The sequence below is a fragment of the Opisthorchis viverrini genome (genome assembly GCF_000715545.1).
Source record: "Opisthorchis viverrini unplaced genomic scaffold opera_v5_129, whole genome shotgun sequence".
Classification (NCBI taxonomy): domain Eukaryota; kingdom Metazoa; phylum Platyhelminthes; class Trematoda; order Opisthorchiida; family Opisthorchiidae; genus Opisthorchis; species Opisthorchis viverrini.
The window spans coordinates 339,740-364,911 of record NW_008751783.1 but is presented as its reverse complement, the minus strand read 5'-3'; the positions used below and the strand labels follow the sequence as shown (position 1 = coordinate 364,911).

Genomic DNA, 25,172 nt, shown 5'->3' with positions numbered 1-25,172 from the left:
TCGTAGTACGGGGTCTCGCTGCTCTTGGTCTGGCTGCTCCCCTTTGGCCTTCCTGGCATGGTTGCACCTTCTGGAACGAAGTTCCAGCCAGTGGAGCCCGCGGGATCATTGCAGCACTGAAGCCCGACCACCACGTCAAGGTGGCGGCTTTAGGTGGGGGGCTGTAGAACATCTGAACGATGGGCGATGAACCGCATATAATAGTTGATGATATCAATGAAACGACGAATTTGAGTGAAAGTGGTGAGTATGTGAAAGGATTCTGGGGCCAAAAGGCGATCGGACAATGGTGGAATGCCGGTTGGGTCAATGTGGTGGCCAAGAAATCTAGGCTAGTAACACCGAACAAGCATTTGTCAATGTTTAAACGCACCTTGTCAGTGAATAAAAAGTTTTAATACTGCCCTAAGATGAGCTGCATGCTCAGTTGAGGAGGTGCTAACGGTTGCAACATCGTCAAGATAGGCATACACAAAAGGTAAACCACGTAAAACTTCGTCCATGAAACGTTGAAACGTTTGAGCTGCATTTTGAAGACCAAAGGGCATAAGCATGAATTCAAAATGCCTGACGGTGTTGTGACAGCTGTTTTAGGAATGTAATCCGGGGCTACGGTTGTGGTAGTATGCACGTACGAGATCGAGATTGGATAAAGTTTGTGCTGCATAAGGTACTTGCGAAGGTACACGGGAAACCCCACACGCTGAATATCTATGGAAAATGCTCCTTGGTATCTTAAATGCACGGATCTTGGTCAGATGCAAAAGCTCCTTTTGGATGTGGGCAACTGACGCAAGATTACTTTTATCTTAAGTGAAGGCGTTCCTCATATGTGTGGTAGGAGGAAACTTCCAAATTCTTTCATGCCACACAATGACGCCTTAGGTTTTGCCTATGATCTGGCAACGTACGTGTCAGCTCTTCCGTATCTATGACAAATCGCTATAATTTCCTCCCGTATCTGACCTACTGATGCTAGGTCGCTGTTGGGATTGGATTTAGGCCATGAGTTTTTGTCACAGGACATTTATTTTCGTTACTCTGTGATTGAGGCAGTGATGCCTGGATTCGTTAGGATTATCTATGTGTGAGTTACTAAATGTCTAGCGGTAGGCACAACTGCGGTATCCAAGACTATAAATTTCGACTTAAATTTAGCACAGTGGTCTTCAGCTGAGCTAACCGTTGTCAGATAGAGATGCTGAACTTGCATTTATTTTTGGAGTGAAGATTACCGTGTCGAAACCCGCCTGATTACTGGATGCGCTTGACCCATGAAGCTTAAGGATAGTGCAGACGGGCACCCGCTTGGACTGATACGTTCAAAAAAACTGAGGAAGCCGTCATGATCATGGTTACAAGTGAACTCTCAAACCAGGCCTCATGCGTACTAGAAAGATCCGTCGCGAATCAGTCTCAACGTGCAAGCTAGAGAAGAATACACTGAGTTTCGTGCCTACGGCTACTACGACACCATATTATCATACTGCTCTCTTGATGGCTTGACCATGTTTTCCTTCAGGGGGCGCCTTCTTTTCGCGACGCGAAACAAGTGAGTTTACTTTAATTGCAGCGAAAGAGAGATATTTTCCGGAAAAAGCTAAAGAACCGAAAGACTGAAGCCAGCCGCTGCCATATTACTTATAACCATGGCACATGCATATAACCAAATACATACATAAGCACCAATGAGTGCCGTGCTAATGATCATAAGTTCTAAGCACGTTTTTGTGGCTTTCACCACGGATTAGTAATCAACCTGTGTACTAGCTTGCCTATATGAGCACTGAAATTTTATGACTATGGGTTTATTACCAGTGTAACGGTGATACTACAGATCGGGAGATACGCGAGTAGTATGTGTTGTTCGTGGAATTTCGCTTTGCGTCTATTGAAAAGGCAAGATCTGTTGCGGAGCTTGTGGAGTCGCTTTGTAACAATTGCTCGGATTTGAGCGAGGAATGATTGGAGTCAATGAATTTCCAGGAAAGTTCAAGAAGACGCGTTCAGGAGAAGAGGGATGTCCAGTTGTTATAAATAAGATGCGAATGAGAGATTTGCTTCCCTGTCCAGTGGTCTGTAACCGGTCAGTTGGTATTTTCTGATAAATGACTCCGCAGCGCCGGCCGACCGCCAGGAGGCCATGAGGCGGTTCAAACGACCAGGATGGCACCTGGATCTGACCCGACCGTGCCGGCTTGCAGCAACTGTTACAAAGCAAATTCTGCAACAAATTTCCCCTTTTCAAGAGATACAAAGCGAAATTCCACGAACAACACATACGACTCGCGTGCCTCCCCGTCATTAGCATCACCGTTACACCGGTATTTGCCCGCGATAGAAAAAACGTTGAGTCGACTTAGTTTCTTCTTTTCTCATTTCAAAGACCAACACTAGCGGCGTTTTTTCTCGTTCAGATTTTTTGGTGACTTTTAAAATTGGACTACTGAAAAATGTATTATCAACGAGAACCAATTGAAATAAATACTCCGACTAGATTTAACAGCTACAAACTTCTCGACACTATATACTCGTTCCACGATACTTAGCTTCATTCCCCCACAAAAGAACCCAAATAGGAGAACGAAGCGCAACACACACTTAAAAACACAAATCTGACAGGCGATGTGAAACAGGCGAATCGATCATTATTCACAAACATCATGCTTCACTACTTCTGAATTGTGAGTAATACGGTCAGTAACTTCCGGCTTCATACACCGGGTATCACACTAATCGAAATTGAGTTTTGCTGTGCCATGAGCCAGCCCACGAAAGCCTAACTTCATAGTTAGCTGAATTGTTATCTTCCATTAACGAACGATAACATCCGCCGTACAGCCATCGCGCATTATACCTGAGTATAGGGCAAAACATTTGCTCATTTTATTGACTGGCACCACGATGCCCGGATAAGAATGGGACTTTAGAAACCACTTTTGACTTTAATCGAATGTTGTTGATTTGTATCCCTATCGAAAACGAACGTCTGAGGGGCAAGAAAACAGCTAACATTCGTTATTCGCTATGGTACGTTCAAACAGATTTGTCATTTTTTGCCTCTAGCACGTTTCTGCCCAAGTTTTTCTATATATGTTCTCCTCCGGTAACAATATCCAAGTTACTATGCATGAGGCACTGACAACACTGTTTACGTCAAAAGACTGAAGCCGATATGCCGCGGTTTTGATGACAGTTTTCACCTTCAGAGCGACACAATGTTTCCATTTCCAGTGAAACCGCACTTGCTACTTCCAACAAGTCTGAATGTACTTTCGTTTTTGCACGGTATTATTTTACACCATTGAGTGTCCTATGTCAAAATCAGGATTAATGCTCAAAACTAATGTCAGCGGTGATTGCGGTCCTGCAGGAATTTCTCGGATTATGTACTGTTCCAGACAGTGCAGATTTGCCCTCGACTCAAGGATTCCCTAATACAGGTACTCTGATCTTCAGTGGTGCTGAGTCGGGAGTGACCCACCTAAATTTGATCAGTTTGTTTCCCCCTCCCCCAGAGGACTATGAAGGAGTGCTTTGAGAGGAAAATTCGATTCCTTTAACTCAGGACTTCTCTCAGAGATGCGAATCTTGGTTTGTGTACATGGTAGAGTGGACCGCATGACATCAAGAACGATAGAAACATAACTCATTTTATAACGGCAAATAGGTAGACATTGGGTTCATGTGCTATTTATATGTATTCGCTGCAGTCCGTTTCGCGTTTGGACTTGTTTGTAGCAGTTTTGTATGGCCACATTCAAAATTGTCTGGTTAATTCGTTTGCATGTGTTTGTGTACTCACAACTTTCTTACCTAGGACCTGTCCTCGTTTGGTGGGTCAGTTTTTGTTTGTGGTTGACAGCCATGTTCATAATGTGGTTCGAATGCTAAGCACCCTGAAAGGCATTGAGACCAAACGTCATACCTCCAGAGGTCGTGTGTGGATCAATTTCTAATTATCTCTGGACATTCAGTTAAATCGCAGGACATCGCTTTATAGGTACACGGTTGCTGAATATGTTAGATTTGGCGGTACTACTGGATTCTTAAGCACTTCTATATCTCTACCTCCTAACCGGTACGGAGATGTTCAGGAGGCCTGTGTGAAATGTTTCTGATTTCCTTCGGCGTGCAGACTTCAACCCAGACTCCACTCGATGAGTGAAACTTTTATCTGAGAATTGGATGCCCCGGGAGCCCGTCACACTGCTAACCAGCCACTCGTGTCCGAACGGTTAAGTGTTCAAACTACTAGCCTCGAGGTCGCAGGTTCGAGACTTCCCGGACTTCCGTGAGATTCACTCATCTGATGATTCCCAATAAGGATGAAGCAGCTGTACTGTGCTTCTTGGCCTTCCAGCGAAGATTGGGTCACTTACAGAACGAAATCTCCACCAACATTTCATCAACGTTTGCTCGCGTCATGACCTCAGTGCAGCGTTTTTAGGGATGTCGACACGGTTACACTTGCCACCATTTGTAACTGATTCCGTTTTCCCGTAAAAAGGGTCTGTCGACCTTGGATGCCGATAAGATAGATGTGTTCCAGATAAGCCTGCTTACTTCATGTCCCCTCGAGGAATGCGTGGGAGAAAAGCCCACTGTCACATGGAATTTTGTCCCACGGATTCCGTTTATCCGAGCTTCAACACCGAGGCGTGCGCGTGTGACATGAAGAATATCAACGACGACAGAAATACAGGGCATTGTACGACACCAAATCAAAGTAACCGCTAAAACCAGCTGACAAACTGGTCATATCAATCAATTGATTGCGAACGAAACTCTCCTAGATTAGTGTGTTCGTGGCGTGCAAACTTACATGCACATCCACTTGTAATCAGGAGTAAACAACCAAACCGTCGAAAAGTGGTGAGCAAAGTTTTAGAGGGGTATCTGCTAGAATAAATGAAGAGTTAGTAGAATTATCTCTCCAGTTGTCGAAACTAGTCGTATGAGACAATTGTTCAAAATCCGCAGACAGCCAATTACCACTTCCGTCCTTTCTGGAGTTAATCAAATAGGCGTAGTACAACGAGGGTGAGATAATCAACCCTCGACTTAAACAGTTATTCGGTCGGAACCGGTGATGGGCTGTTAGAAGAGTTTAAGCACACGCCCTATACTACTTGATTCGAAGTCAAAAGAAAATTCACAACGGAGCTTCGATACGGCTTGTGTACTGCACGCTATGTGAAAGAATATCAATGTGCTACTGACCACGACGGAGTCCACCGAATCTCCAGCTTCAGCGATTTCATCGTGCATATGAGCTTCATCGTAAGAAAAATTTATCCAATTGTTTGATGGATTAAGGCTCTAACAAGCATACGTTCCAAGGAGCTAAAGGAGAGGATTGATTTGAACAATGAGGTACAGACTCCATTAGATTTTTACCTCTTTAGATGATCGACTGGGACGTGAAGTACGAATATGTCCATCCGAAAAATCTTTGGGCAACTTGTGTCTTCTTACACTGTGCATGTCTGTGCGAGTCGAAAAGCCACATATCAACTAACCAAACTTTCCCAACAACCATTTATGCTGATACAACTGGAAAACACAGCTATAAAATTCTTCCTGGTACCCACAGTGAGTTTGCCAGAGAATCTCTCGTTGATAAAACCGCATCAACACTGATATAAAGTGCGAACTTGATATCACCAAAACTGGCTCAAAGTTCCTCATTCACAACAAAATGCAGGCTCTTGGAGGAGATTTACAAGGAATATACATCACATCATGACAATGTGGAAATAGAATCAACAAGACCTGGTAGATGTGGGGAGGGCGCGTAGTAAGGAAGTACGCCTGATCCTCATCACATACAACGTAAATTATTGGTCAACTGAATAGAGAAGCAACAAGGAATGAAAAGTGCATACCACGATAAAATAGTACAGAGTAGGGTCACTTTTGTATGAGTCCAATAATCCTCGACCACATAAGTCACGGGGATTGATGATACTGATCAAGATACCACATTCATAAATTCATTCATTCATTCATAGGTCAATGTACGGACTAGAAACAGTAAGCTTCCTTTTTCTGTGCAAATCACTATTTGTGAAATGATCCCGGAAGCCTGTAAAAGTATGCACCAGTACAAAAAATAGTTGAAGAAAGTTATTTTTTCAATCACTTGAACGGCATAGCCGGTAGAGTCAAGTTCAGTATTCCGGTGGGGCACTAGGGACAACCGTCTTGGGTGAACTATATGTACCCGTCTGATTCGTATCCTCCTGACAGTCTCCATTGAATCCGCTACCTTTGAATCCCAAGTTGGGACTGTGAAGCGGTTTGATACCTTGCATACGCATATAGGAAACGAGTTGGTCGGGTATTTCGGCCAAAACGGCCTTGGATAGACGGCGTTTGCTTTCTTTGACGGAATATGCATCGTGAAAGTCACGGAAGGGTACGAACTGTGAGAGGGGAATAAATTGATGGGTTGGTAGATGGGAAGTAGGCAGTTATACGCGTCCAATACGGATTCAAATAAAGGGCGCACACATGCAATGTGAAGCAGTGCCTAAACCTATTATTAAATCAGAACACAGTTATAGAAGACCTCATCAATCGACCAGATCAGGGACCTTGACGAAATAGTTGTGTTTGCGCGCTTGTACGGTCATCAACTGAAAATTCTGGTGGCCTTAGAACTACCCCAGTCAAGATCACATCGGGTTCAAACGGCTCCCAGTTCAACTCATCGCAAACCGCTTGTGGCGGCGCCCATCTTATGTGGGGGTCCATTTTCATGACAAAGAAATCCGGAAATTAATGCCAATAAACCGCCTCTACAATGCCTCCTCTGAAAAAATTCCCAAATAAGGGGTATGACACTTACCAAAGAAGCCGACTTTTACCGGAAGTCAGCTAGTCACAAAACTGATAGACTACAAGGCTTCTAAGCTGTAGGGCGGCATTAGGAATAGCTATAACTGAATACAGCCCGACTATAGAGTGGTGCAGTAGCATAATTCAAACAAAATAACGGATTTAAAAGATCGTCGTTACCATCGTGGATACTGATCAAGTGGCCATAGCACAGTGCCCACTGAGGTCTTTTGCTGTTGAACACCAGCAGAGTTTCGTAGACGACGTTGCAGTAAGCGTTGCTAGGATAGGTTTCAAGTTTTCAAGAGGAAACCTTGAGTCCCGCACAGGCTAGACTAACCTGGTTGTCATCAGGAAGGGTTGGATTTAAAAATTCGCAAGCGTAAAGCTAACGCACAACCTGTTTTCCACGTTCGGGGAGTCAGCATATACTCCTCCCAGTCTGCCGATTGATGAACACGACGCACCATCAAAGTCCGCATAGCAGATAACAGGAAAAGGAATGCCACTGCGGCAGCGGAGATGCCGGAGAGAGAGAGATCCGCCGCACCGGAGATAGTACTGCGGCAGGATGCCGGAGAGAGAGAGATCCGCCGCACCGGAGATAGTTTTCTGTTTAGTGATGCGGATAACCAGGTGTCATGGTAGACAGGTTAGAACAAGCCGAAGAGATGGAAGGCAAACAAGAAGGTTCACACGCGCACACAAGCACACCAGTGTCCGACGAGCGTTGCAAGGTTAACGACAGATAGGCAAAAACAAGTAGCAATCGTATAGCGTGAGGACAGAATAGGCGAATCAGTGGGAGGAATTAGCAATTCGTCAAGCCAGATGCAACACACTACCGCCAATGTTGCTAAAGCTTGGTTGGGACGGAGATTTGCCCAGCGCTACAGGACAGTCACAGAAGTGAGAAATAATTGGCTAAATTAAAGCGCACAGGCTAACAGAAGCCTTCAGCATTTTTGAAAGAACGAAAACTTTAGAGAAAAAGGGGTTTCCACCAAAGTGAAATGCGCTGCAGATGTAAATATGAACTGATTATGAAGTGTGCTTTATTTTTGTCCAAAAAATTTCCCTGAAATATGTCGGAGCAAAAATGGTTGAATTAAGCGCACAGAACATACATCATGCCAAAACATTGACAACTTGGCGAGGTTATTAATGGATTTCTGACCCGGTCATTTACAAGTAACATGGAAACTATGAGCGCTCACCACTCATCACTAAAACGGAACAGCAGTTTAGACAGATAGACACTTTTGTTTTGTGCTAAATGCAAACGTGTGTGAACTGAATTTAGTCGTCCATTTGAGTGCACATACGGAAGCACAAGGGTAGCGATTTCGCAAAGTAGAGAGCAGTCACGTGCTCTCGGATTACCAGGCTGGACACAAACAAGGTCATAACTGTAGATGTCAAGCTACCTAATTTCCGGACACAACCGAATGCGTGCATGTTATGTGAATGCAACCCGCTCAACTAGTGACTTTCACAGTGTTAGTTGTGGAAAGTAGATGATATTTAGGTAGCATCATAGCTTCTATAGTGAAGCTGAACTAAGCTGAGCAGAAATTGTGTAACTAAACAAAGTAGTTAACTACTCAAAGATATGTACGAAAACATTCGAAAATCCGCATAACAAGCGTTCTGTACCTTTTTCGATCTTGGATTGCGAGTTATCGACTATCAAGTACGATTCTGGACAGTCAACACCAAACACTAGTTGAATCAATATTGATGTAGACCCAGAATATTGGCATAGGAAGGTAGAGATCAAGATAACTCATCGAATTTACTGATCGGAGGGTCCGTGGTTCCAGCCTCGAAACATGAATCTTGACTGCTTGGCTTAAGCAACCTGAGAGTATCTTGGCCCTTGTGCTTTCTTTGGGTGGCATGGCAGCTAGGCAGTAAAGGGATGCTACGGCTAAACGATTTTTATAGGAAGACAGGCTGATCAGAAAATATAGATCTGCGCCGATTCTGGATTCAAACTAATGACTGACAGGACACCAGCATGTTGATCAGTTGACGGTAAACCGATATTGCTGTTTGAGTTCTGCTGACACAAGATTCGTGCTTGCAACGTCGTGGACACTCAAGTCTGTCGGTATGGACTTCAAGTATGTTGATGTTGGACGTGTTCAAATAGAATCAACTTGTCATAAATCCAGACGCTGGAGACGTGATGAGAAGCTAGTCAAAAAGTTGGATATTAGAATGAAAGAACGCACGATAAACCCAACCAGCAATGCTGTTGAGCCTACAAGGCGGAGCATAACCGTTTGCTGGACAGAAAGCAGGTAGTCGGTATTGCGTTCTAGCAGGAGAAATTAACCGAATTTCCTCTTTAGCCTCCAATTGCACGCAGTGCGCCTCACGTTTCAGTTGGAGTGACATTTAGACACTAAGGAACGGTAGTAGGTAGAGACGGGTCTTTTCACCGTGAGCAAAAGCCAGAATAGGAAGCAATGCTCTTAAAGTGCGAAGTCAGATGCTGCTTCAAGCTCCAGATAGCCACTCAGAAACTCAGAAACGCCCGGAGGTACAACTGCGAATTGGGATTACGGTTACTTGATTTTCAACCTTTGTTCTTCCATAGAGTATTCCTCCTATCTAATGAGTCCATCTGCAACGACTACTGCTCTGTTATGGCTATGTGACTGCATGCAGCCTGGCTACACACAAAAATACAGTCCAATTTCCTTTAGAAATGGTTTTATAGAGGGAGTACAGTACGACCAAGGTCATAATTGCCTGAACAGTCGACTGATCTGCCCATTAATGTTCAAACCTCCACCTGACAGTTATTTCAGATGTCTGGTATTCGTCTAAGACGCATCCCGGTGATAGAGTAATTATGAAGTCAAATTTTGTAACCTGTACCAAGACAAACAGCGTAATAAGCGAGCCATCGTTGATCAAAGCCAAAATAGTTTGATGTACCGTGTGCTGGTGATTTGATGTGCTACTATTTTGGATTGTCACTGTGGTTCGGTAGGACGTTTAACTGGCCAGACGACTGCATTGAGAGTGGGTTGTGCAAACCAAGAGACAAATGGACCACGAAAATGATTTTGTGGAAGCCGGGTCTGGTTATTTCGTGAATTCACGATTGCGTAAACACGCAGTAGCCTAAAAAGGAGCATAGCAGAACCACTGATTGTGAAAAAAAACGGAGTGTGGATGTGGAAGGCCTGGATGAAGCAACTGGTTCCAATAGGATTCGCTCCAAGAAAAAGAATGGCCAGTGTCGGATGTTTAAAATTAAACCCACAACAGCTGCGATTGAGCGGGTATGGGAGGTAGGCATGTCTTTCCTTGTACAGGAGATACTGCATTGCAGCTGTCTCTCGAAATAGATGCACCAACACGACAGTGAACTTTTCACCCGTTCTGTAAGATTCACCTAGTCTGGAGCACAAACAACTATCTCACCAGGAGTGTTTTGCGATGCTTCCAATCAAAGACAGGCGGGGTCACGCAGACCAAGTTCCGCAACCACGGCTCCCAGATCCTCCATAATCGTCTTCATGTACATACCAAGTTACAGCTAGTCGACAAAGTTATTGTATCCAATTTAAGCGGGGTGACTGTGACTAATGCTGCCGTGCTGAACCATTTGACGAACCCCTGTGTCTGTGCCATTCGGATATTCTATGATCAACCTCTTAATCACCAACGAAATTTCAGTACGTAGGGCCTTAAAACACGTCTATGAATTGAGCTTATATGATGCTTGTGACAATAAGGGAACAGAAGAGTTGTCATTTCTACTACAGAGTTGTGTCCGAAAATTTCATCCGGGCTTTCTACTTACCTGAACAATGTCCCGGACTGCAGCTCGACCTCGTGAAGTTAACCGAATTTCATCGCCATCTAGCTCTTCCATTTCATCAAAGTTGGCAGGGCCTACACCAACGATGATAATGCTAAGAGGGAGTGAAGAGGCCTTTGGAGAAAAAGAAAGGAAAGCGAAAATGTGGATGGAATGGGTAGTAGAGAATGAAAACACTGATTTGGGAAACAGTTATCTGCCAACGGGTTCAGAAACAACGCAGTTCAGTCTCTCAATTGCAAACCATGTGGGTAGGATTGTGGTTGTCGCACCCGACAACCGTGTCAGTGTGGCTGACGATGACCAAATACAGTGGACAAAGAAAATCGACAAACTACAGAAAAATGAGACGGATGAGTACACGCTAAACAAAAAGAGTACGTCAGCGGTAACATGACCGCACAACAATCAGGTATGTATGAGGGAAACTACGGTAACGAATACGGTTGAAAAAAACGAGTTAAGATGGAAGATTGTTGTGACCGTAGGATAATGAAGGTATATTAATCATAAACGTACAGATAATTGGGGCACGGAAACGGATACATGTAACAGGGGTGACGAAAGCTCTTGTGCACGAATTGTCTAGTGCTAGGCCTCGAGTTGCCCTGGTAACGATATGTGACAAATGCATCAAAGCGGCTATTGAGGCTATAAGTTTATGGTTTGTGGTCCGTGTGTCATCTGCTTACATACGTGCGACTGTTCAAGGTTACAGGTAGATTTGCATTGACATACAACCTTCAATTTTCGTTGTATTCCCAGTGGGAACAATACTATCAGGCCTCAACGGATTTCAGCTAAGCATATCAAATCCGGTTCCAATGCTCCTTACCTGCCTATCCATTGAGGGTCATGTGGTTGAAATAGTGGTCAATTGGCTTGGTTTACAAGACTGGACGAAACCAGTGCAATATAGAGGCAACGGGGATGCTGAGAAGGGGACTCGGTGAAACTTAAAAATCGGAAACACTGAAGAATAGAATCTCTAACTTTCTATTGTTGTGATATGGACAGGCGTTTTCTGGACCCAGCAAACATCTGTTTTCTAACACAGTACTTCTTTTCCATTATGAACTCAACAGAAAAAAGCGACGAACCTGGTCACACCAAAAAGGTAACAAAGATAAGAATGACTGGATACCTGTAATAGATTAGTTCTGGTGAATAACAGACAAAGCACCCGAAAGAGATGGTAAGGTGTTCTTCACCATAAGTGATGAGTGGGATCAGAGTTTATCAAGCATAAAACAGTCTGTTAGGTGCAACCGATCAGCTTTGAGTGGACCAGTATGCTGCTCACCGCTGCTACACACCGCTGACGTGCTTTATCAAGTGCATACAATCGACGAATATAGGCGGAATGGAAGAAATAGTGGTCGTTGCAGTCCCAACAAATCTTCCCGATTATGAGATGTATCAAAATGTATTACCACGTGTGCAACCATTGATACCAAACGAAGGCTAGTCGATCCAACCAAATCAATTTAGGTAGAGTTTGAGAGAACCCATAGGATAGGAAGTGTAAAGTTAGGTAATCAGGCAGAATAATTCTTCCGCAGAGAACTTAAATCCGAATGGATTGCACAACAAGAGATAATCTAACGTTTGGGAAAAATGGGTTACGGGTTGCCATCTCTATCCCAACCGAGTAAGTTGAAACGTTTACAGAGTGGTGTTGCGCAACCGATTTGCTACCATCTCAACTATAGTTTCATTATGCCCGATTGCTCGGGCAATCGAGTTCAGGGTACCAGACCAAACTTCCGAGCCCCATATAGGCATCCAGGGTCTCAGTAATGCTGGAAAATTATTCCACCAGACACATAAGCAACAAAATTCAACATTTTGACGCAGAAAGATTTATTCCACTCATAAAGATTTTGCAGCTAAAAGCATTGTGCGGCTAATGCCCCCCCACCCGCGTCCCTCGTCAGTACAGCAACACATTGAAGGTCGTGCCTCGACTGGCAATGAGATGGTTGTAATCAAATTGCTCTGCTTGGCGGACAAATCGATCTTAATTATCAGCGTTATTCTCAATAGTACGTTGAAAACTTTGGCTAATTAGCTCGGAGTCAAACAAACAAGCCCACAAACTCACGTTCACGATTGCTGCTCTGGTTTGCGGCAAATCTGAAATAATTCCGTCTGTCAAAATGAGCAGAATGGAGTATTGTGTTCCCGGTTCAGCCTGGCGAGCGATGCTGGCAGAAGAAAGAAAGACAAAAAAAGTATATGGAACCGAAGTGTAAATGACCGATTGGCGAAAAGGCAGGGAATTTGACCGAGTGGATGGAGGGAAAAAGAGACGAGCCACAGAGAGCTCGGAATCTGTTTGATTGGTTGTACAGTAACATCAAGGTTGTCATACCTCATGTAAAGAAACGGTTATCGCCGCCTCTCTGATATGACTAGGCTATGAACTCACCTGGCGACCGTGTTGATGATTGGTGCAAAGTTTGTTGGGCCATGAAACTTCACGGTTCTCAGGGAGTGAGCATACGCTGCCATGGCGCCCTGAATCCCTTCACAGTATGGGTTATCAATGTGACCGTTCTAAAAGTGAAAAAGGGAAAAAAGAACTTCGGGTAGACGGAATATCTTGCAAGTATTTTACTGTGACTTGCCACATTGCACTTGTTTGGAAAGGTACGATCTGTTGGACATCATTTTGGCAGGAAAGGAGAGATGCTGAAAACTCAGATATCGTCCTCCAGAGAACCAACTTTTGACCATTCTTTTATGACTGTTCCTTCTTAAGAAGATGGTGGTGCAAATCTAGTTCCATTCCGAAAAGCTCGGATGTAATCCACGTTATTTTAGCAGTAATGGGAAGTATTACAAGTGTCTTTCTCGGAAATTCTGAACAATAACTCTCAGCTATGAGGTGGGGCTTTTAAGCAATAATCAAATCTCGGCCAACCTCGCAACATAGTCCGTGGCCTCACGATACTTTTTTGTCAAAAGCGAAATGTTGACCAGCATTATTCTATCGATGGTATTCCAAACTCTTCCGGAAACTAATCAAATGCACTTTCCGAGTAAAATTGAGCAATTTTCTGAAAGCCCGAGAAGTACCGTGTGGCTAATTCAAAATGACTGATTGGGCATGCGAATTTGAAGCCTCTTGCAGAGAACCCGAAGAATACGTGACGGAGGTTGGTTGGAATGTGCATTAAACAGGGTGTATTCACGAGACCTCGAGTGAATGCTTTTCAGGGTAAGTAGGGAGATGTGAACGTGTTGAGATCGCTTTAAGTGAACTAAATCTGCGCCAAAAAACTACTAATATGGCAAGACTGTTTCGTTCCTGATGTATCTTATTGAGTGAAACATAGTATTCAGCCTTGTTATTGAAGGTTCCCATAAAGGAATGTCACAGGTGATTTAACAATTCATCAGAACTATCTCACTAGCAAGCACGTGAGGAAATCGGGTTATAATGATGCACTTTGCCTAAGCCAAAGGGACTGTACAGCCGCTTAGGTTTCAGTAGGAAGTATTGGAATAAATCTCCTGAGAAAGTAAGACTCGCGCCCTTCCGAGTAGTGATCCAAATGCGGGTCATCAGTCATATGAACCCCGAAACGACTATCAACTTCGCAGTTCAGGTCAGATGATCTCGTGATGCTTAGCCCTTCGTGCAATGATTTTTCGGTGCAAAGGCCCATGCAATGTTAGCATCGAATAATTGAAGGGGTACCTGGAGCCACAAAACTGCCTTCTTGGAATGACCAAAATCCATTTACATTAATCGGTTGTTACCTTGAAGGCCCAATTAGCAATGGAAATACACGCAACTGAACTCGAAGGGGCAAGTTCAAACATCACCTCATCAAAGCAATGGTAAAGAAGGGTGACTTTGTTGTAACATTTGGATATTCCGTATTTATAACACGATACGTCAGTTTATCTGAGGTTGGTTTAGTATGAAAAAAACACCCAATAGTTACAATGTCCAGTGATTTCACACCATTCGGTTGAATCACTTCCACTGAATGTTTCAGTAGTCAAATTACGCTCGAAAAATCACTCGACCGTTCCATGGGAGCCAGATACTCTGAAACATTCATATGTTGTCGATCCACAAAACGATTTTGTACTGAAGGACTTTTGAATGCTCTTTTGGTTACATCAGGGAAAGATGTCACCACGCCAACTTCACAGAGGTGCCAGATAGCCCGAGAAGTACCGTGTGGCTAATTCAAAATGACTGATTGGGCATGCGAATTTGAAGCCTCTTGCAGAGAACCCGAAGAATACGTGACGGAGGTTGGTTGGAATGTGCATTAAACAGGGTGTATTCACGAGACCTCGAGTGAATGCTTTTCAGGGTAAGTAGGGAGATGTGAACGTGTTGAGATCGCTTTAAGTGAACTAAATCTGCGCCAAAAAACTACTAATATGGCAAGACTGTTTCGTTCCTGATGTATCTTATTGAGTGAAACATAGTATTCAGCCTTGTTATTGAAGGTTCCCATAAAGGAATGTCACAGGTGATTTAACAATTCATCAGAACTATCTCACTAGCAAGCACGTGAGGAAATCGGGTTATAATGATGCACTTTGCCTAAGCCAAAGGGACTGTACAGCCGCTTAGGTTTCAGTAGGAAGTATTGGAATAAATCTCCTGAGAAAGTAAGACTCGCGCCCTTCCGAGTAGTGATCCAAATGCGGGTCATCAGTCATATGAACCCCGAAACGACTATCAACTTCGCAGTTCAGGTCAGATGATCTCGTGATGCTTAGCCCTTCGTGCAATGATTTTTCGGTGCAAAGGCCCATGCAATGTTAGCATCGAATAATTGAAGGGGTACCTGGAGCCACAAAACTGCCTTCTTGGAATGACCAAAATCCATTTACATTAATCGGTTGTTACCTTGAAGGCCCAATTAGCAATGGAAATAAACGCAACTGAACTCGAAGGGGCAAGTTCAAACATCACCTCATCAAAGCAATGGTAAAGAAGGGTGACTTTGTTGTAACATTTGGATATTCCGTATTTATAACACGATACGTCAGTTTATCTGAGGTTGGTTTAGTATGAAAAAAACACCCAATAGTTACAATGTCCAGTGATTTCACACCATTCGGTTGAATCACTTCCACTGAATGTTTCAGTAGTCAAATTACGCTCAAAAAATTATTCGACCGTTCCATGGGAGCCAGATACTCTGAAACATTCATATGTTGTCGATCCACAAAACGATTTTGTACTGAAGGACTTTTGAATGCTCTTTTGGTTACATCAGGGAAAGATGTCACCACGCCAACTTCGTTCGTGTTCACGATGTAACTGCCGTCAGGTGGGTCGTGCCCTTCGTCCATTTAATTGCATTGGCATCGTGCACATGAGACAGTTATTCGCCCTCCAAGCATACACATGCAACAAGTGTCATCGTTCAGCTGTAACAAGCTTTCGGTGCCTAACTGTCATGTCACCAGAGAAAAGCGCGAGTGTTGGGATACTACCAGGTTGCCCAAGCTTAGACGGGGCAGGTCAAGAGGCAGATGTCGGATTCGAACCACGACCTTCCGGTCAGTAAACTCATCATCTAACCACTGAGGCATCTCGCCCACCAAAACTAATATACTATCACCATTGGATTTAGACAGGGTGACAAACCTCACAATCTTGTCATTCATTAGTTAAGAAAATTTGTCAGCTAAAACCATCACAAATTGACGATGAGGATGATTTGAATCACTGTGGCGATATGCTAATGTCAAGATGCAATACTAAGTTCAATATTTGCCCACCCAAATATGGCCACAATGAGCAAATTCCACCGCCAAAAATACTCACGCAATATTGTGTGATTACCCGACAAATGATGCCTTTATTAGTGCCGAATATAGTGACCTCAGTTCTTCCACCATCTGCAAACAGGTTCATCAATCAAAGCGGAATCAAAGAGAGCTAAAGAAACTGCTGAATTGTATGTCATTATGACAACCAAAAAAGGAGTAATTCAATTTCAGGTGAGAATAAAGGTCTTAGAGGATCATTCGTTAACTCAAAGCATGTCACAGCCTTACTTGTACAAACATGTTCACTATTTCGGGACAGGAAGAAACGAAGTTCTGGCAAAATTAATATGGCTTTTGAGAGGAAAAGCAAGTTTCCAGATCTTGTGTTAAATGACGTAGATGTTGCGGTCGAGTGAGTGGATTTAATTAGAAACTCGCTTGCGGATAAGCGAGTAAATGAAACGCGTGAAAAAAACAGGGCACCAAGCGGAAATCAGCGTTTTTGGTGATAGATGACACAAAATTAAATCGATTGGAACAATTTCAATGTGTTTTTCACTCAGTAAGCTATTGTTGCACTACGTAACTGGGACGGACAATTTGCACGAAGGATAATCATAGGGAGAATCCAGTTTAGAAGGATGCAGTCAAGTGAAACAGATATCGGTAACTTATCCAATCACTGATATGCGTTGTAACCAGTATCCCCAAATCAATAAAGTATCGACGGATGCCAATTAAGGACTCGAGGGACAGGAATAGCTCTTCCGCATTTCGATAACAGGCGGTAACATAAACCATTAAAAAGTATTTGGATATGCAGGATTGATGGTTGCTAGGCTGCTTGTAATAGTGTGTGGCATCTAGTGAAAACAGAAGGCATTTATTTCGAAAATGACTGTCCAAAAACGTACTAGCTATGAACGAGATAGTCCATATGTTTGTCATAACTTACTAACTTTGCAAGAATTTTGAATCGTACTCTAACAAAAAATCCGACCCACTATAATAAATAAAATCGGGAGCACAGGTTTTGGTTTGACAAGCATATTACGAACAGACTGATAGGCTTAGTTTCAACTGCAAGCGGAGACATGCACGCACAAGTCTTTTCCAACGAGGAACAAAATCAGAAGAGTAAGGAGGGCACCAGACATACAGGGCACCCGATAAGGTTAGCATGGCGACGTAAACAGTCAAAACAGAAGAGATTCATATCTGACGCGAAGATAGGAGACTAATCCATACGAACAACCAAGAGAGAAAATGTAGCAGGTGCTTATTCTTGGTTAACTCCTTCGTTTCGTCCGCAGTTCCGCTCTACTGGCGACAAGGGAAGCGGACAGTTGACCGAAAGTCTACCTTCATCTGTCTGCTACAATAATGGAAAAATAGAAGTGGCCTGCAAAACAAATATCGATCTTGAATAAAGAGGTGGCAATATACACCGACCATTCACTTACGGTTAGAAAACAAACGCATCAAAAAGCAGTCAATTTTTTTCATTACCTAGTACATGACATCCGGTTTAGATCATGGAGGACCTGATAATCAACCGAGTGGTAAGGCATAAAAATTGTTGAGACTCAATGGCGTAAAACAAGCGAGCCACTCGACAGAAACTCGATCTCTCCATTGCAGTCTAGAGCATGCTGACGAATATAACCTCATAGGATCGGCCTTATGAATCACTCACCTAGTTACTAGCCTGTCTACCAGACCTACACAACTGTCCCACTTACTAACCAGTATCTTCCTGATATACTGTCATCCTGAGGATGACATTGCCCCAGGGTTAGTAGAACACCACCTCAACAATCCACTGATGGGTGGCCATCGAGGGCATTTACACTGTAACGGGAAAAGTGCAGCAGTGCGCTCAAGCTTGAAGGGGTGGACGGACGAAATCTCAGTGACGAACAAGTAACTGGTACAGGCTCTCACTTTTAGGGTTGCGTCGACTGATGGTATACGTCAGGCCTTTGTCTCAACTGAACTGTACGTGGTACCCACAAAAATCGCGCAAACCGTTCGTGGCTTTCCAAAAATGGTCGGGCCTCCAGTGGCTCAAATACTATTGACCGACCAAAACAGGCCATCTCTAGAGTAGTGGGTGCTCTCGGCGTTGTTCGTATTTAAGAGTGCTAAGGACTGGTATCTAGCATATTTCTTGATCCAAACTTGCTTAGCTGACCGCACTCATTAACTGACACAGGTGTCCTTGAAAGTGTCAACGTCCGGGTGTGAATCTTTCGTGATGATCATAGAGACATTGTTATTTTGGAAGATAATCAGTACAAAACACTGGCCGAGAGAAAGTGGGTAAAGTTGGTGACCAGTGATGGAAACTCCTCTCAGACGTGGGAAAATCGGTAGGGCGGTCGGTTCGCACAGCAACCCGAATACGTGAACAGACTGTCTCCGTTCAAGGTGACCATCGCATTGGGCATCTACTAACGCCGTAGAATGGTTCAATCGTGTCGGAATTCGAACGAATTACAAAGTGATGACGACGTTTTGGCTGAATGGATGAACCTTCTCACCCCCCTCCCCCGAGAAGCCTAAGGCAAGTAGGCGATGATATGGGCCCCGAACTATGCTTTCACTCGCTGCACATACTTCCAAGTATTGGAATTGAACCAAATAAGCTCGGGAAGATTTTTGAAGACGATTCATTCCAGATTCACCATGCTTTGCTAGAGTGAAAGTGCCAGGCGGCAAAATATCTGAAAATATTTTTCAAAAATTTCTCCGCAAAATTCCCTGCGATAATTCCACTTTAGTGGCTTTCTCCACGAATTGCTAACTTTGAGCGAAACGTTGTACCACACTGAAAACCTGGATTCATGTCGTTAAAGGGGGATTTATCACCCAAGCGGGTTTGCAGTCAACATAAAACCTACATCACAGTTGCTGTCTAGAGTGTCTTACATATTTGTGATGTGTACGGACTGGCTTACCAGCCAAAAAATGTCCTAGGGCTAAAATGGAACAATTGGTGAATCGAAAATGAAGCGCAGTCAAAATTCAAACGAAAATGTGAAAGACCGGCATAATCACAGGAGAAGTATGAACTTCAAGTGTTTTCCGGTTTTCCCTTAGGAAGCTTCACCATAGCCGCGGTTCAAAGCGTAAACGCGTTTGAAGTAAGGAGCTATTTTATTGGTAGCATCGATGTGCTTCTGGCACTAGTAGCCTATCAGGACCACCACGAAGGAGATTAAGATTAACTGATGGACCAAGTATGGCAGATGTTATACAAGTCTAGAGCTACATATTCCCACGCCAATTATAGCTTATTATCATGGCAGCAAGTTGCCAGTTCAACAAGCAAAGTATCATTCCATGCACACAGAATGGACGGAAAGTGTAGGGATACTGATAGTTTCCTCCTCAACGAGAACCCAAACAGATGACGGCGCTTGCCATAGAAGAGAATTCATAATAATTCGACAAGCATGAGTGTGTCGGCCCCTTTCCAGTAGGCTTGTTGACCAGCGAAAATGCAAATCGTCGGCCCGTAAAGTTAGATTGCAAACTCTAGCTCGTTTTCTATTTGTGACTGTAGTTCCCTAATTAAATATTTCCGACAATAAGTTGCGACCACGAAAGGGCATGCGGAATAATAGAGGCTTTTCCATAACTTAGATTAAATAAAATGTGAAGGGATATATAAGAAAAGTTGAACCGCCAAGTAAAAGCATGTACAGATTTGGTGGCAGAATAGAAGATGCACTTTTGTTTGAGTGATCACTGAATGGGTCATCGGTTCATGCTAGACTATATGCGCTTTCACAGCTGCCGCACTTGTTGCACTTCGCTAACAGCAGAAAGAAACGATGTACGGTGCAGAAATTCCACTGGTAAGGACGAAATCAACCATATCAAGACAGAGAACAGGCGCATAATAAGGGATACAAAGAGGTCTATTACCATACACTGTGTTGCTGAATCAACGAGTGGGTTCGGCCTCAAGTGCCAAGAAGTTAAATCGACATTTCGAACCTGGTGTGTGGTTACCACAGCGCTCGAACCAACCATCTTTGACCATAACAGCCTTTGATGCGTAAACACAGGGACAAGTGCTGAAATATGACATACGCTAAGGAGATGGATAGAAATGTTTCACAAAAACAACGAACCCATTGTTTTGGTGAAAAAATCCTGTGAGTTCAAAAGGACAAAACATTTCTTTGTTTCGCATACCTACCGAGTCACACCCCAACCCAAAAGAGCTATAGATATCAAAACGACACACCGGCGATGATAAGGTATACAGACTCGATACTATGGGTGTCACCATCATCATCGATATCGTCATAGAAAGCACAATATCAGTTTTCGACACTGATGCTTCGCTGTCTTAAAACCATATTTTATTTAAAAACCTTATCGTGAAGAGAAGAATAAAAGTGGATGAGGAAAGGAGTTGGTGTTAGACTTAAACTGGATTTGCCACTGTACGAAAGAATAAAATGATTCTGAAAATGAACACCAAACTGAAGAGTTCGAACCAGAGTCGGCTGTTTCGTGAAAAATGTACCGGGATCATCAGAATTAATTTTTACATACGATGCACATGTAAGCGGTATCTTTCTGAAATTGGATCCTGACTTCAGTCGATGGACAGAAACCCGCGGTCTTCAAACTTTCCAGGACAGTTGGAAACTTTTCATGCTTTTGTGTATTTGAAAAAGTCGTTATTCTCACCACTCGAAAGTGTTGCATGGAAGATAGCAAAGGTTACGATCAAGTGAAAAGAGTGTAAATGATCAGTACGAACCGTGACTGTCAACCGAGTGGTGGGTGTACCCGTGGCTTGGTTAGATCAGCAAAGCATGAATTCTCGTTGAATGACTTAACACTCCAGCTACGTGTGGATGGATCAAGAATTCTTCATAGTAGTCTCAGGAGTTCACCGTCGAGAAATGAATGCCTTGAACCTAATCGAACAGATTAGCATCAAGGTCTAATCCATGTCAAATATGCTGAATGATTTTTTCCAGAGATGTCTCTGAAAGACTGGTTACCAATGAAGTGTTCCATTGTATGCGAACTGTTCACTTCACCGGTCTGCCATGAATCGGAGAGAGGATGAATGGTACGTTTTTCTCAGATCAAGATGCACAGTGGAACTTTTGTGATGACCTTTCCGGCTGGATGCCGTTGCTATCGACCGATTTCACCTTCACAACATTTTCGTAAAGTGGCTTTTTCCACTAATTCTAGACCGTTCTGTACACAATCACATACCTCATTTGTCTACGTCAAGTATCCATTAGCTCCACTGTTCAATAGCTGCCCTCGTTCAACTGCCCATACACTTTTCCCCATATATACTTTTGGGTGCATTGTGTAGATCAAAACAGCAGAAGCAATGTCTAATATGACAGTACCAGGCGTGGTATTTTTCGAATAAAGGTGTTGCTTGGATGGTTTGTCTCAGTAAGCTCAGCAGTGGCTGATGTGGATACTTGCGGAAGTTGTGGAAATCACATTCACAGTGTTATCATTAAAGCAGTCCTTCTTCTGCTTAACACAGTTATTCGGATGAGTCCTCACCAAAAGGCTGAAACACCGGACTCCTGTTTCGCTGTGTTCAAAGCCTATCAGCAGCGCCAGGACTGGAATTCTGAACGGCTAATACGTGAAGCAAGCGTGTTATCCGCACCCACCAGAGCACGCTGGACTCACCTGAACCACTACGCCTGAGAAGGTGAATATAATCACGATAATATAATATATATATAACATAATATAATATAATATAATATAATATAATATAATATAATACGATATAATATAATATAATATAATATAATATAATATAATATAATATAATACAATCCAGCGATGCAGCTGGTTTATCCAACACCTACGATGACCCGGCAGATGTTTTGGTTGTGTTCATCGACTGACTGGTTGTCGGCGCTTCCAAGAGAGATAGCGCCACGTACGTAAGAAACTTGCTGCACAATTTTTGATCGGTTTTGGGTAATGGTGAGATCTGTAGAATTCGCATTGAAATCACTGTCCCTTGAGCAGTCTTCCTTATGTTTTGGCACAGTGACTCTGGTGAGTCCACAATGGCACTCAGATTAAAGACCAATACAATCACCTAATGAAAGTAAGTTTTGATATCGCAAACCGCGAATCTCACAAAAATCAAGGAAGTTAGGAGGGATTTGAACAGTGACTCATTTCCAACAGAGCTGAAACAAGGGTAGAGTGTCGCTCCGCTTCACTTTCAGCAGACAATCTTCATTGAAAATTCCGAAATCTCCTCAGGCCAGCGACAAATTAATGAGGGTAGATGTCCTCAAAAATTCATGGTATCTGGTGCGCCCTGAGTGGACGAAGCAGGCAGACTAACTAGTGATGAACCGCTTTCTAGGTCGAAAATTTTAGATTAAAACAACAACCCAGTTGTTCAACAAACACGGATTTATCAAGTTGATGAGTTCGCTTTTCACTGTGTGGACCGCTTGAACGTCATGCCGTTCAAAATAACGGCGCGAAGCGCGTGAAATCTAAGAGCTCGGAAGTTAGAATTCAAGAAAACCGGTTGCTCTGCGACAGACTCCCATTTGGTTGAACGAATATCTTCATCGAGTTGCTAACCATCAGTGTTCATTCACGGCCACTACGTTTTCTGCTACACAGATGTCTGGTCAGTTGGTAAAAAGAGACGTCTGAACAGAGCAGCCGTGTTGAGGCATGAGCCTGATCACCTAACTGTGTGTACGGCTTCCTGCGGATGTGCTCGAACGATGGACTGAATTCTACACCTCAGATCCCCCAGAAAACTGACTGCAGATGAGTAACAGACGTGAAATGCACACGTGTATATTCTTAAGAAAGGTTAAGTGAATGATTTCAAATATAAATGGACATTAAGGGATTCCCACAGTGATGGCCCAGGAAACGTTCCACCAATCTGAGTCAAATATTGATGACTACTGACAGAGTATTCAGTAGAGTTGAGAATACAGGGCACTTTGTACTAACATGCTGACTCTCAAAAGGTGCTCAGAGACAACCATTTAGGCAATCCTCCAATGGACAGGGGGAAACTGCTTATGCAGATCAATTAATAGCACAAAGTATTGCAGAGCAGCCAAGTGTCATATTACCGGATTCGCTCACTGGTGGAAACCATTCACGACTGAACGGAAAGCCACCTGATGAGCGTTCCCATCTGCCATGTATCCAAGTTAAAAAGATCACATGCCGCAAAAGTATAATTTCTCGATGTAGATACGACGGAACAGCAGAACACCCCTGTTGCATGAAGTCTAATTCGAACGAATTAGTATTCCCAAAAGGTGGCTGTATCGATCTTTCACGATGTGTTTAGTGAGTCAGAGATTTCAGAGATGGAGTACCGGCATGCAGTGTCTGTGTGGGACAAAAAGAATCCTGTGTCGGTCACACACTACCTGTTCTGGTATGTGCTTTTAGACATACCTGAGATATGTGGCACACTAGAGAGTGGAAAATGTGGGTGGCCTGAACCATTCACTCAATTTCAGCGCACAGTTTATCTCAGCCTAGTTACTATCCATCGGGGAGTTTGCCACAAGGTTTACACCAAGCTCTAGGGAGCAGTAATGGTAACTCAGTTTACAACTCATCTCTACAATTCGGCGTACAATATGAATAATGGTACGAACGTGCGTACCACTCTAGCAAGAAATACTTGACAGCATATTAAGTGGTGGCCCCTCTAATTTAACTGAAACTAGTGAAGTCAGGATGTTAGAAGACACTGCCTCCGCAAATAGCAAATGAAGCCGGGGAAGTTGGTAGCGGTTTTGTAGGTCTCATTAGATCAGCCACGCTTGCATGGTACGTTTTTTGATGGCATAACAAAACTCAAATGACGTGATAGAATCGTTTGAAGCCAGGATTCTGCGGCCAAACGAATGGAAACGATATGGGGTATGGAACAGATTTGCAATGCGCTAATAATGAAGCCACACACTGCTTCTGCATTTGAGCTTCTGCATTATATCCATCAATCACTTAACGTACAAAATCGGTCGAACAAATACGTTTCCGTTCTTCACACTGATTAAATGCATCATACACTTCATCACTGGGGCACATACACCATAGTGTTTACCGTTCCAACCGTATAACTGCTTCTGTCAATATGGCTAATGTTTCTACCAGAGTACAAAGATTCCCCAATTGCCGTTTATGCCCACACAAGAACCGAGAGACAAAGCCTAATACGAGAGTTGGCCGGTTTGGGAAAGAAAAAACAAACCCAAATCGAAGCGAAACAATCCGAACACGATAAAGCAGGTAATGAGGAAAAATTACATTGCTTCGAATTCTGTGATATTCGGTTATCCATTGTGTAGACACAATCAGTGAAGAGCACCGGTTCCTAAGTGCTTAAAGAGTGAATCAAATGGTCCTGTCACAAGTACTTCCTAACTGAAAATGGAAGAATGCTTCCAAACAGAGCGACTTCAGAGGATAGGACCAATTTTTAGCACTCAAAAGTGTAGAGTATGACAGGAGGATTCTTCGAAGTAGCCGATATCACCCACAGCTTGAGTCCAACATACTTTCCAGCCTTGTCAAGATGCTATGAATTCCACTTATTCTGAAAACGTCATGTTCAATAAATGTATGTTCATCACCCTCTCACAACCAGACCACACCTGGTTCTCATTCCAACATCACGCCAAACGAATGCAGAACACGTAAAGCAATTACTTTG

General features: G+C 43.3%; 3 protein-coding genes across 3 annotated transcripts in view; 2 read left to right on the top strand and 1 right to left on the bottom strand.

Moving 5' to 3' along the window:
- Window positions 1–5,545: 5,545 nt before the first annotated feature.
- T265_06240 (hypothetical protein) overlaps window positions 5,546–25,172 on the bottom strand; it is a gene marked incomplete at both ends in the record, with an annotated part of 63,107 nt that continues 43,480 nt past the window's right edge. Inside the window, 4 exons of the mRNA XM_009171450.1 lie at window positions 5,546–6,428; window positions 10,667–10,798; window positions 12,789–12,891; window positions 13,116–13,243. Coding sequence (XP_009169714.1) covers window positions 6,174–6,428; window positions 10,667–10,798; window positions 12,789–12,891; window positions 13,116–13,243 — 618 coding nt within the window. The remainder of the gene's footprint in view (window positions 6,429–10,666; window positions 10,799–12,788; window positions 12,892–13,115; window positions 13,244–25,172) is intronic.
- On the top strand, window positions 8,959–9,153 carry T265_06239 (hypothetical protein; the record flags this gene model as incomplete). The annotated part of the gene is made up of 1 exon (XM_009171449.1): window positions 8,959–9,153. One exon carries the CDS (start codon window positions 8,959–8,961, stop codon window positions 9,151–9,153), a length of 195 nt encoding a protein of 64 aa, XP_009169713.1.
- Window positions 12,302–24,807, top strand: T265_06238 (hypothetical protein; the record flags this gene model as incomplete). Its single annotated transcript, XM_009171448.1, has 2 exons — window positions 12,302–12,335; window positions 24,614–24,807. The coding sequence occupies 2 exons, from the start codon at window positions 12,302–12,304 to the stop codon at window positions 24,805–24,807; spliced, it is 228 nt and encodes a 75-aa protein (XP_009169712.1).